At 64.0% G+C, this 12,654-nt stretch overlaps 1 protein-coding gene across 8 annotated transcripts in view; it reads right to left on the minus strand.

Annotated features, from left to right (window-relative positions):
* Window positions 1–12,654, minus strand: part of NFATC1 (nuclear factor of activated T cells 1) — a 106,956-nt gene that overhangs the window by 59,026 nt on the left and 35,276 nt on the right. For all 8 annotated transcript variants that reach the window (XR_006963267.1, XM_047086146.1, XM_047086149.1 and 5 more), the window contains exons 4-6: window positions 3,145–3,347; window positions 2,476–2,648; window positions 747–887 (exon numbers count right to left, since the gene is read on the minus strand). Coding sequence is in view for 7 of the 8 variants with exons in the window: in XM_047086146.1 (XP_046942102.1) it covers window positions 747–887; window positions 2,476–2,648; window positions 3,145–3,347 (517 nt within the window). In the remaining variant the exon portion in view is untranslated. The remainder of the gene's footprint in view (window positions 1–746; window positions 888–2,475; window positions 2,649–3,144; window positions 3,348–12,654) is intronic.

The following is a 12,654-nucleotide window of genomic DNA, read 5'->3' on the forward strand; positions in this document are numbered from 1 at the left end:
ACTTGCCTGGCCAGCTCAGTGGGGACCGGCCTCCAAACCACAGCTGCCCAGAGCTTCCGGAGGGACCGGCCACACGCACTGTCACCTGCCCCCCCCCCCCCGCCTTGCTTTACTCTCATGAGTGCCCAGAGGCCTCTCCTGGGGCGGGGCGGGCGTGCACACACCTGCATCCGCCCTGCCGCACACCTGGGCTCCGCTCTGCACGCGGAGGACTACACCTGCCACCCAGCAGTCTCAACACACACAGACACACACACACACACACACACCACACCACACCACGGCTGGGAGCCCACAGCAGCACCTGCCTCTGCATCTCTGGGGCCTGAAGGACGCCACGGGGGTGTGGGGAGGCCGCCGAGCCAAGTGCGGGTCCCACGGCCGCTGCGGCCACTGAGCATCAGGATGTTCACCTCCCAAGGCGGTGATGCTGACGCGAGAAGCCATCATCTACGCGGGGCAGAACAGCGCCTCCCGAGACGGCCTGAGCAGCAGCCACCCAAAGCCAGGAAGCAGACGTGTGCCCGGGCCAGGCCAAGGGCCCGCCACGGCCAGGGAGCAGGGGGCGGCCCCACACCCGCTGATGCGGGCCACGTTAAGGACAGGCCTTGACCCAGAGCTCGGTGATCTGCTCCTGCTGTGCGGCGTGGAGACCCCAGGGCGGCCCCGCTCCGCCCCCGGGAGCCACCCCCCACCCCGGCGGCAAAAGCGGGAAACACGCGGACAGTCTGTTACAGAGGAGATACCTGGTGCTTTCTCCACGAAAATGACCTTGGAGTCTTGCAGAAAGTTATGGCCGGACAGGACCATCTTCTTCCCGCCGAGGACGGGGCAGCTGGCCGCGCTCTGCTTCTCCACGAGGGGCAGCTCCTGGGCCGACCGCTGGGCTGCGCGGGGTCACAAGAGGGGGAATGAGCTGGAGCCCCGGCCCCACCTCGTGCCACAGCCCCGGGAGGGCGCCCCAGGGTCAGCCGGCTGGTCAGGAACGGGCCCTTCCCGCGGGCTCCTCGGGGTTTGGTGGGGGGGGGGACGTCACGCACTCGGAGCACAGGGCGACCGCACGCGACAGCTGGTCGCCCTCACGGCGGCTGCTCCAGGGCAGGTCCGCGTGATGACGCGCACACAGGGGCGAAGGCGCATCAGCTCGTGTGTGCGCAAAGATCGCGACTTCAGTGGTGCGTGCACACACCTGCAGTCTGAGTGCGCGCCTCCGTGCGGTGAACGTGCCGGCCCCCCAGGGTGACCCCGGCCTCTGCTTGGATAGGACACACCGCCCCGGGTAAGGAACCCCCCCTCGGGACACCCTGTCATGGTGCGAACGGGGTGTGGGCTTTGGAAGCTGGGAGCCACCACGAGACCCCACCCTGGGCGCCGTGGGAGCGCGGGCCCAGCGTGAACTGAGGGGTGGGGTCTCGCGGTGGAGGCCCTGTCACAGCCAGGAGTGGCGGACAAGAGAGGCGGGGGTCTGCTGGGACAAGGCCAGGCAGCAAGGCGTTGAGCGTGAGGAGTCAGGCCGTCTGGAAAGCACAGGACGTGGGGCGGGGGGGGGGGGGCACCGAGGCTGTTCCGGGCAGAAATAGTGGCCACTTCCCTGGCCACTATGCACTCGCACCCAACCAGCGGGCCCGAGGGAGGAGGCCACACTTCAGACACGTGGAGCCGCCTGCAGCTAACCCACAGGCCACGCCAAGGCGTGGGGACAGGTGTCCGTGGGGCTCCACACAGGGGTCATGAGACAGCCATCAGGGGGACGGGGTCCCCGGGGGCTGAGGTGAGGGAACCAAGCCCAGACACCCCCACCGAGACGGGCGGGCAGGTGAGCCAGGGACACGGGTGAGTGTCCTGAGACAGCCACGACCGGGTGAGAGAAGAGGGGCCCTGGAAAGGTGACGTTCCGGCAGCGGCCGGTGGGCGTGGCAGGCCTACAGAATGCTTCCTGGTGACCCACCCCCAGGCCCAGGAAAGAAGCCGTGCTGAGGACAGGCGTTCGTGGGGCGTCCACCAACGACCCCATCTGCCGGAGGACCCTGACCCCTTGCCGCGGCCGAGCCCCCGCAGGAGCAGAGGACTCAGGCCCAAGGCTGGAAGACAAGACGAGGGAAAGCCAGGAGCTGCCGGGGAAGATGGGCTTGTCATACAAGGGCCGAGAAACAGGTCTGCTCAGCCCAGTGGACCAGACGCCCCAACCCCACCGCTCAGGTTTCTGAAAACCTAGGGATTTGCTCGAATGGGGCGAGAGCACCCATCTCAGGGGTTCAGGACAAACTCTCCTCTCTGTGATCCCCGCGGGTGTGAGGAGCAGGGTGGGCGGAGCCCGTGAACCTGAACGCCAGCGAGGTCAGGGCCTCGGGGGACGACCCACGAGAGGCGGGGAGCAGAGCGGCTGCACGTCGGTATGGACACACTTGACGGGAAAAGTCTGTGCGAGGTCACAGACGGGAGGGCGTGTGGCACGGGGCCAGCTCCGCTACTCACAGCACTCGATGGGGTTCGAGGCCACTTGCAGGGACAGCGTCCGGCCGTTGGGCTGCGGGATGTGGACCCGGAAGACCAGCCTCACCCTGGTGTTCTTTCTCCCGATGTCTGTCTCCCCTTTGCGCAGCTCGATGTCCGAGTTTCTGAGCTTCAGGATCCCGGCGCAGTCCACGCTGCCAGAAACGAGGGTCAGACCGTCTTTCAGTCCCTGGGGCAAGGCCCAGGGCGTCCCACCCTGCCCTCGAGAGGCCCACCGTCTGCGCGAGACCCTAGGAGGCACGTGCGGGCAGGAGGAGGACGGGAGGCTGTGAACGGAGGCCCTACTCCCGCAGGAGGTCGGTCCTCAGTTTACGGGTCAGTCCCTCGGAACTAGCGAGCGGGACTGACTTTGCCCCTTGGCCCGTGCACCTTGGTGGTGGCCGTGTTCAGGAATGAACGGGCGTCGCGCTCAGGAGGAGAATCAGGCACGAGGGCACGCTGACAGCGGGGGACCGAACCGTCCAAGCGCAAGGCCCACGGCGCCCGGCGCCCCGGAGCAAATCCACCGCCACAAATGTCTGGGGTCTGCCCAGGTGTTAAGCCGAGGGCAGAGATGCAGAGGAGGGAAGGGCACGCAGGCCACACCCCCGAGCCGGCCCCCAGCACCCCAGCCCCGCGGGCGCAGCTCACATGGCTCTCATGTTGTTCTCCGGCAGCAGCGGGATCTCCAGGACTTTGGTGTTGGACAGGATGGCCTCGTGACTGGTGGTGGACACGGTCTTGCCCGTGATCCGATGCACCTGGTAGAAGGCGTGGGGTCTCAGCAGGCGGTCGTCAGCGGTCCCGATGAACAGCTGTAGCGTGAGCGGCTCGTTCTCCAAGTAGCCGTGTAGCTGGCGACAGAACAAGGTCCCCCGTCAAGCACCCTGCACGCAGACTGCTCAGAACCGGTTAGATTTTTATAAGCAAAGGCTGATTCAAACGGAAACTGTGCAACAGGTGCTCGGTGCTAAGTCGTTCCACGCCCCCGCCCCCTCCACTCCGTGACAGACGATGGGAACGCCGGGTGCTGAGTGCTAAGTCGTTCCGCGCCCCCGCCCCCTCCGCTCCGTGACAGACGATGGGAACGCCGGGTGCCGAGTGCTAAGTCGTTCCGCGCCCCCGCCCCCTCCGCTCCGTGACAGACGATGGGAACGCCGGGTGCCGAGTGCTAAGTCGTTCCGCGCCCCCGCCCCCTCCGCTCCGTGACAGACGATGGGAACGCCGGGTGCCGAGTGCTAAGTCGTTCCGCGCCCCCGCCCCCTCCGCTCCGTGACAGACGATGGGAACGCCGGGTGCCGAGTGCTAAGTCGTTCCGCGCCCCCGCCCCCTCCGCTCCGTGACAGACGATGGGAACGCCGGGTGCCGAGTGCTAAGTCGTTCCGCGCCCCCGCCCCCTCCGCTCCGTGACAGACGATGGGAACGCCGGGTGCCGAGTGCTAAGTCGTTCCGCGCCCCCGCCCCCTCCGCTCCGTGACAGACGATGGGAACGCCGGGTGCCGAGTGCTAAGTCGTTCCGCGCCCCCGCCCCCTCCGCTCCGTGACAGACGATGGGAACGCCGGGTGCTGAGTGCTAAGTCGTTCCGCGCCCCCGCCCCCTCCGCTCCGTGACAGACGATGGGAACGCCGGGTGCTGAGTGCTAAGTCGTTCCGCGCCCCCGCCCCCTCCGCTCCGTGACAGACAACGGAATGCTGGGTGCTGAGTGCTAAGTCGCTCCCGCGTGCCGGCACCCTCCTCCCTGGCAGCTTGTGAGCACCATCTACACTCCGCCCAGCATCTGTTGTAAGGACCGTGTGTGGCTGGTGCCACCGGACACCCGGGGCGAGGCCTTTCCCGAGGAATTCAGGCCCCGCAGCCTGCAGGCTGGGGTCCTGCATCTTGAACAACCTGTCCCGACTGCTCCGCGGACGCGAGTGACCGGTGCACGGAAATGCCACCAGTCCTTCCAAATGTGCAGGGGGGCCAGGGCCGCCGGTTCTCCGAGAAGCTCCCGGAAGGACAGACACACGTCCTCGCCGTCCCGCCCACGGGGCACGACGTGAGAGCCGCACGCCCGGTGAGTGTGCCAGAGCACCTGGTCAGGGCAGACAAGGCGCATGCGGAGGGGGCGTGGGCAGGGCGGGCCTGAGGGCACCCGCGGCACTGCCCAGGCTCCACCTCTGTCCCGTGACACGTCCACCATGAGGTCACCTCACCCACCCCGAGGACCTGCCCAGCAGCACAGGCCCTGATGATGGGGACAGAAGAGGTGCCCTCAGGGACCAGGCACAGGCAGCGAACACCGACCAACAGATGGAGAGTGTCCCTGGGAGTGTCCCCGGGCGTCGAGAGGGGGACGGGGTGTCCAGAGGGGGGAGGGGGTGCCCGGAGGGGAGGGGGTGTCCACAGGGGAACGGGACGTCCAGAGGGGTGTCCAGAGGGGGAGGGGGCGTCCAGCGGGGGAGGTGGTGTCCAGAGGAGAATGGGGTGTCCAGAAGGGGACAGAGCTTCCACAGGGGACGGGGCGTCCAGCAGGGAAGGAGGCCTTCAGAACCTCCCGCAGTCCCCATGCTGGCTCCTGCCGACCGTGTGTGCGTCTTTCACGTTGGTCTCCGCGGCTCTCCAGGCGCAGCCGCGGCCTCTGGGGCGATGCAGGCGGCTGCCTGTTGTAATTTTCACGGACTCTTCGGTGGACCAGGCACTGGCCAGCAAGACAGCATCGGACGATCAAAGGCCCTGGGCTAAGGGCTCGCTCCTGTCTGCACCCGTCACCGCTCTGTCTGGAATCGGAGGCACCCGCGAGTGGTGCACACTCGTCAGCTGCCACGAGAAGGTACAAAGGCCGCTTCCCCGGCTTCGGGCAGCAGTCTGAGCAAAGGCTTCATCCGCTGGAGGCTGCAGGTGTCCCTGTGCAAAGTAGATCGTCCTCCACGCGGGGTGACGGGCTGTGCCACCCCTGGGACGCCCAACGGCTTGGGAACGAGCAGACGGCCGAGCGCCAGACGTCCTGCTGTCTGTCAGGAGCAGGTCAACAGCTCCACCCAGGGCGTCGCGAGACCTGTTCTAGGGACGCGAACGCCGTCACCCTCAACGGACCCGGGATCTCCAACACAAGCACTCGGAACGTCAAGTTTAAGATTAAAAATGGGATCCAACCCTGTGAATCTGTTAACCCTGAGGAGCAGACAGTAGTTGAAATCAGCAGTGAACCATCGACCGGAACCATGCTGATAGAAGAAGGCTCGTTAAGCGACTGTCACTGCACTTAATTACGGCACGGTGCTTGCAAGCTCGGGGTTCTCGGAAGAGGGTCCTCCAATGAGGACGGCTCGGGAGGCGCACGCGCCCCCCGCCAGCATGCTGAGGGCCAGGAGGAAGGAGACCGCGTGGTCAAGGCCGCCAGCGCGTGGAGGGCCAGGCTGCCCCGTCCACGTGACGTCACAACTTCCGTGCGAGAGACGCTGGCCACCACCTGTGGGACGTCCTGGAGACAGAGGCGCTCAGTGCAGGAGGGTGCGCCCAGACACACAGTCACGTGCCCACGCACACACACACACTCGCACCAGGGCTCTCCCACATACTCTGGAGCGCTGTGCTTGGCTGGGAAGGTTCGTTGCCGGCCGGCGGCAGGGACACACGCATCCTTTTCTGCCTCGACAGGGTCCCACGCGTCTGTGGACGTGGTCATCACCAAAGCAGCTTTTTCATGTAAAATCATCGCGCTTCCGTCCCGATCCACGGGTGCCTGATGCGGCTTAATCCCGCAGAGACGCCTCTCCTCTCTGAACTGAAGAGCTCTTCCTGTGTGCACGCACGAGCGTCCCCAGAGGAGCGCCGCTGGGTCGGGACGGCAGCAGCCGCGGCCACCGAAGTTCTCGCCTCCTTGTGGGGAGGGCGCCTTCGGGCCTCGGCCGATTTCGTGAGCTTTAATGAGAAAGCCCTACTCCGTGCTGGACTCGAATCTATGTTTTTGTAACAGAAAACATAAAAGTAACATCAGAGGCTGATTAAGGGGCAAATTTTGCCCCTCGGTGTTCCGTTCTGTGACGTCTAACGCAACAAGACCTAAACGAGTCTTTGGCCGAAACGGTCTCTCGTGCGGCTGAGGCAGGTCGGTGGCGTGCGGAGGGCCCGGTGGCACTCAGGCGTTTGGAAATGACAGGTTAGAGCCCCCCGGGACCCACGCTGGCACTGCTGATTGCACGCGGGCGCAGCGGACTGTGGGCATAACTTCCCCTTTTAAAAACATGCTACTTCAGTGAAAATGGGAATACTTAAGGTTTAGCTTGGGAGATAAACATCTATTATTTAAAACACGAAGTTCATTTTAAGAAAGTAATTTAAATACTTCACGTGCTCCGCTGCATGGGTTTTCTGCCTCCGGCACGTTTTAGTATCTGTAAAACGCTATTTATAAAATCACCTGTCATAACAATGGCCTCTCTTTGCTTCAACTAAACTAAACAAAACGCATTATTCCGTTTTCAAGGTATGAGAGCCGCTAAGTTTTCTACACGTGCGTGTTTGTTTTTAGCTCCTGTGCTACCTCAGCACTTGTGGGGCAGTGACAGGCGGGTGACAAGTGGGGCAAGTCCTCTCGCGCTGCCACTCGCGCTCGGGCAGGTGGGGCCGAGCGAGCCGCTCGCGAAGAACCATCCGTCCGAAGGGAAATTTACGTCCATCTGGGTGTTAGATCCGAACCTTCACACGACGCCCCAAAGAGGAGCCGTGTGGAGAGAGAGACCCGGCCCCCAAACGGGATTCACTTGTTACCCCCCACCCTTCTGGCCACCATGCTACCCTGTGAGCCCGCGGGGCGTGAGCGCGGCTGTCACACCGGATCCCGAATCCTCACGGCCTGCACCCGCGCTGCTCCCCCCCCACGCCACAAGGGTGTCCTACATACATCCACACAAATTCCTGCCAAATAACGGGAAGGAAAATCCCACGTGTCTGCTCGCCGGCACCATCACTGGACACGGGAGGGGACGGCGCTACACCGACCACGGCGGGGCCTGGGGATCGGCCGTCACGCCAACTCACATCTGTGACCACCACGGCACACAAACGGCCGGTGCCGTCAGACGCCGACCCCCCACTCCCGGAGGCCGCGTTAAGGGGAGCGGGAAACGAGAAAACCACGAATGAGAACGGAACCACCGCGTAACACGTGGGGCCGAGGTTGGCGGAAGCCCCGACTGAGCACACGTGACGGGTCCACACAGGCCTGTTCTCTCCCAGCAGCCGGCCCCACCTCTCTCGGCCAGGCCTCCAGGCAGCTGCTAAAAACAGCGGGCAGAGCTGTCTCTGAGCTGTGCCTCTGCTGAAAAGTAAGTGTGCGAGGGACCGCAGCCTCCCTGCCTCACCACGATGCCTGGGATAAAGCCGCCAGATAAAGACAGTACGGACCTCAAGAGGCTGGCGGTGTTGTGCGTGCACGAGTATACGCACGCAGAAGCACGTGTCTCGCAAGACGGTGTGAGCATGTGCAGACGCGTGCTTGTGGGGAGGCATGAGCAGGTGTGCCGGGTGTGGGTAGAGAGGGTGGCTGTCCCGTGGAGAAGCGGGTGGGGCAGGACGAGGTGACGGCCCAGGTGCAGGCCCCACCCTCCCTCACAGCCCCCAAACACCTGCAGGAAATCCAGGCAGACTTCCCGCAGGCAACGCCACAAGTCATTTTCAACGGCTTTCCTGAGGCCACGTTTTCCACGGCATAAAATTGACCCGTTTTAACCACGTAACGTAAGACTTGTAGTCTCTCCTGGAAAAAAGCTCAGGGACACAAGGAAAGCAGCTAAAACAGGCTGTTTTCTGATGTTGTTAACGTCGGCACCACACTGCCTTCTCGGGAAGGGCCAAGGGAGACTCGGTTACCATGAGGACCGTGTACCGCACCGGGTCTCTCAGAGCCGCTGCCCGCAGTGGCCCTGAGCGGGGGGGGCACACGGCACCTCGTCGCCGCGAGGCCCAGCTTCTCGGAGGGCAGAAACGCCCGAGGTCGTGGGGTCAGATGTCCGTCACCTGTGGCTGTGTCCATACGCTCTTGGGTCCATCTGTCCCTGTCTGCAGGGGGCCAGGGAAGTGATTAGCAGGTGTGACCAGCCAGGCAGGGCCAGGAGTGGCTGCACCGTGTGTCCCAGACGCGGGCCCTCCCTTCTCTCCGAAGATTGGAAAGTGCCGGCCCCTTGGCTGGCCGCACCTAGGTCCAGAAGGACCTAGAGTCACAGACAAAAGTGGGTCCTGGCACACGTCCGAGGGAGACAGAAGAGAGAGGATTGTGGCTCTCACCGGAAAATCAATTATGTGTGAGTCTAACGTCTTCACAGAAGCAGCTGTGCCATCAGAGGGGGACAGAGGATGGAACGGAGGGGGGGCGCTCAGGCAGGAGCAGAACCTCTGACGGACCACGGCAGCCCGCCCAGCTGTCCCCGGGCCCCAGGGCCCCCCGGGGGCTTTGGCCTCCGTCTGTCTCTGTCCCCTTTCCTCGCCGCCGTGCCCAGGGTGACCGTGCCGGAGGGCCTGGCTGCGGGGTCTGGGGTGGGTGTGGGGTGTGGCCAGCAGACTCCACGGGAGGCAGGAGATGGGACACCAGCGAATGGTGCCACGTGAGGCTGCGCACACCGTCCTGGGGCCACATCTGAAGAACCGGTAATCGGAGCAAAGAACATCCACGGCGGGGAGCGCGGCTCAGAGGCCGGCGGACAGAGCCGTGAGCGGCTCCGGGCTCTGCAGCCTTGGCGTCTTCCCAGCACCTTCCCCGGGTGCCCGGGGCACCTCCGGATCTGGGCACGGACTCACGCGACGTGGGCTCCAGTCTGGAGGTAACGGACCACAGACCTGGTGATGGGCGCGAGCTGGGGGGGGGCCCACTCCCTACACACACGCACGCGCGCACCGCGTGCACACACATGAAGTACGCACGGGCTCACACACGTGCACACGCTCGGGCACATCCACCTGTGCATGCACACAGGCCCGTGAGCGTACACACGCGTGCATGCGTGTGTCTGCGTGTGCACTACACCCAGCAAACCTTCTGGGTTTCCACCGCACAGTGTTACGTAAGTTCTCGGAATTCCTCCCGCGAGGGACTCCCTTGACTCGCACGAGGTTTGCCGCGTAAGCCAGATCTAGAGGTGCTCGCCGCCAGCCCACGAAGCCCTCCGGCCGTGGTTTTCAAAGCTGACGGTCACACACGGTTCTAGCAACAAAACGGCTCTGAGGGGCTGCACGAGGTTCCTTTCAGGAAAAAGCTCATTTCTAGGGTTCCCCACGTTGGGTGTATGGAATTTTTCTACCTTTCTGAAAAAGCGCAAAATAAACAAGCCAAGGGCTGTGGTTAACGAGTCCATCGTCTAAGTATTCAGGACACACGACACCCAGAGACCGTGCCCGCCCAGGACCACTGGCCACCGCTCGTGGGCAGCACGGGGACAGTCGCTGCCTCTGTGGCTCATACTCACTGCCGTTAATGGGACGGTTACATTTTACAACAGATTTTACATTTTTCAAGGCCTTGAATGGCCACTGTTCACTCAAAACCCCCTACACTTTACTTCACGTCAGCGTGGGTGTGCATCTTGGATGAGACGTGGATGAAATTGCTCGGCTGTCCCTCTCCCGGGGCCTGGGGCACTCGCTGGACGCGCACGCAGGGCGAAGGCAGGGTCTGGAACACCTGCCAGCACATCCCGTCCCACCAGTGAGGTGCCGCACGGGGCAGGCGCCAGGCAGGGCTGGAGTCACGCGTCCCCCGGCTACCCCGCTGCGTCCCAGGGTCAGGACGTGGTCTCCAGGAGGGAGGGGCTTTGAGAGGAAAAGGTGGGCAGCGTCCTGGGGCTCCGCAGTTGTGAGGCCTTGGCTGACTCGGTTTCCAGACGTGACTGTAAGAAACATAGGTCCCATCTTCGCTCGGGACTCGGCCTCAAGGCCGCCCAGCCTGCGAAGCTACCTGAACGCACGACCCCCGGGGCTTCAAGAGCAGCTGTGCACTGTTCTCGGGCCCTGGCAAAGCTAGCCTGTCGTTCGAGGGGGTCAGGGGCGCCACGTCCCTCTCTCCGCCTCTCGCCACGGGGCTCATCTCCTTCCCCATCGAGACCTCAGACCTGCCCCCACTGATGACGGGGGAGAAGGGCTCACACACGTGGGTCCGACGAGGTCAGCGCAGGGGCTCACCCGGCACCGGGACCCCCGCCAGTCCGCGGGCACGGTTGGTGCGTGTCCCTAATTCAAGGACACGTCCAGACGCCGAGAGAGATAAGGTCCTAGTCCGCAGGCCGTGTTTCCCGGGACGCCACTTTCCGGCATGCTGTCACCGTGAGCCTTCCTTCCGAGTGGTTCCCATCCAGCAAGTGACAGAGGAGGAGCTTCCGGCCAAGGGCAGGGAGACGCGCAGAATCCCCGGGGCTTTGTACGGCTACAGGGCACAGTGGTTGTGTGTGAGCGCCGAGTGGAACACACGGTCTCCAGGCTGGTTCCGGCTGAGCCGAGCGCGGGCAGGCAGAGGCCAGAGGGAGGGAAGGGAGGCTTGGGCGGCAGCTCTGTGGCCGTGTGGGCACCTGCCGCCCGCTAGCCCACCACACACAGGCGCGTCGTCCCTCACGGGAGCAGGGCAGCCGAGGCCACCGAGCCCCGACCCCTGCGGGCTGACCCTACAGATGGGACGGCTCTGAAGTGACCCAGAGACGTCACCCACGGAGCCGGCGGGCGGGATTCACACAGACACGCGTGGAAGCATCCAGAGAAGAGAAATTACATTACTTCTGGATCAAAGAACGTTTTGCACGGAAACACTACATTTAGTGTTTCTAATTAAAAACATGCCGAGAAGACCCAACTTTCTGCTGAGGGAAAAATGATCTAGAAACAGAGCGCGTAAGAGCCTCAGAAACCATTTGGAAATGTTAAACTACAGCAGCAAACATAACTTCAGTGACTCCAGAACCCAGAGCACCCCCAGGAACCTGGCCATGGTGGAGAAAACTTCTGGAAACGTCCGTCTTCAAAGAAGGGCCCATCCAGCGGTGTGGTAGGTGTGGCGTCTACACAGGCACGGGCTCCCATGAACTCACGGACCTGCCCACTGGTGGCCTGCCCCTGGAGGAGAGGGTGTCTGGGACCCCCTCAGGACCTCCCGGCCCCACGGGGTGGCCCCCGCCCCCCGCAGAGGCCACTCACCCCCCGGCCAGGCCCTCGGTGTTTGCCGTCAGTGACCCAAAGGACAGAGAGGGCAGGGCCCCAGCACATCGGCTGATGGAGGTGCTGCACAGCCCGCTGCCCGCAGCCCTCCTCCCTGCACCCAGTGCTGCTGAGGGGACACCGCCCGCGAGGCCGGTCAGGGAGCGATTGCGGGTCCCACCTCGGCGCTCTCAGGCCGCAGCTGGGCCGAGCGTCATCTGTGCTGACGCGGAGCAGAGCCCCGTGTTCTCCCGGAGCAGGGAGAGGGACTGGGGGCAGCCCGGCTCGGCGGGACCGCGGCTGCCAGCCCGGGACACGCGGCCGACGCTCAGGGACAGTCACGGAACAACAGCTCAGGAAGGAAGCGTTCTCCAGTCCACAGACTGCTCTCAAACACGGGACAGACTTTAAAACCACAGGGCAACAGACAAAAACCCAAGCATCTGGACAGTCGGTCACTGGCCACCCGCCTCCTTGGCATGCAGGAGCACTGAGTCCTGAGCTACCTGCGGCCCGCAACGGGGGTCTGCGCTGTAGGTCTCAGCACGTCCGCCTCTCCCTGTGTCGCCCTGCACTGGTGGGGCCCCTGGGGGACAACACCCGGGGTAGAGCCTCGCTCACAGGCCGAAGACCAGCCCCGCCAGGCACCACAGGCCAAGGGCCAGCCAGTGGGAACGAAGCCGGACCTCAGAGCACACGGAGCAGGGACCCCCCCCCCCCGCCAGGCGCAGCCCCACCCGCGGGCACCAGGCGCCTGTCACTTGGCCGCCATGGGGAGGCACAGCTGGGATGTGGATTTCCCAATTTTGACATGTTTATTAAAGACGGTAATTTGTTGGGGCATCTGGGTGGCTCAGTCAGTTGAGCATCTGACTTGATTTGCGCCCAGGTCATGATCTCACGGTTCGTGAGTTCAAGCCCCGATCAGGCTCTGTGCTGACAGTGTGGAGCCTGCTCGGGATCCTCTCTTCCCCCCTCTCTCTCTGCCCCTCCCCTGCTCGCCC

Source organism: Lynx rufus, unplaced genomic scaffold (genome assembly GCF_022079265.1).
Source record: "Lynx rufus isolate CCGP_SWC_20201006 ecotype Redwood Valley unplaced genomic scaffold, mLynRuf1.p SCAF_20, whole genome shotgun sequence".
In the NCBI taxonomy this organism is placed as follows: Eukaryota; Metazoa; Chordata; class Mammalia; order Carnivora; family Felidae; genus Lynx; species Lynx rufus.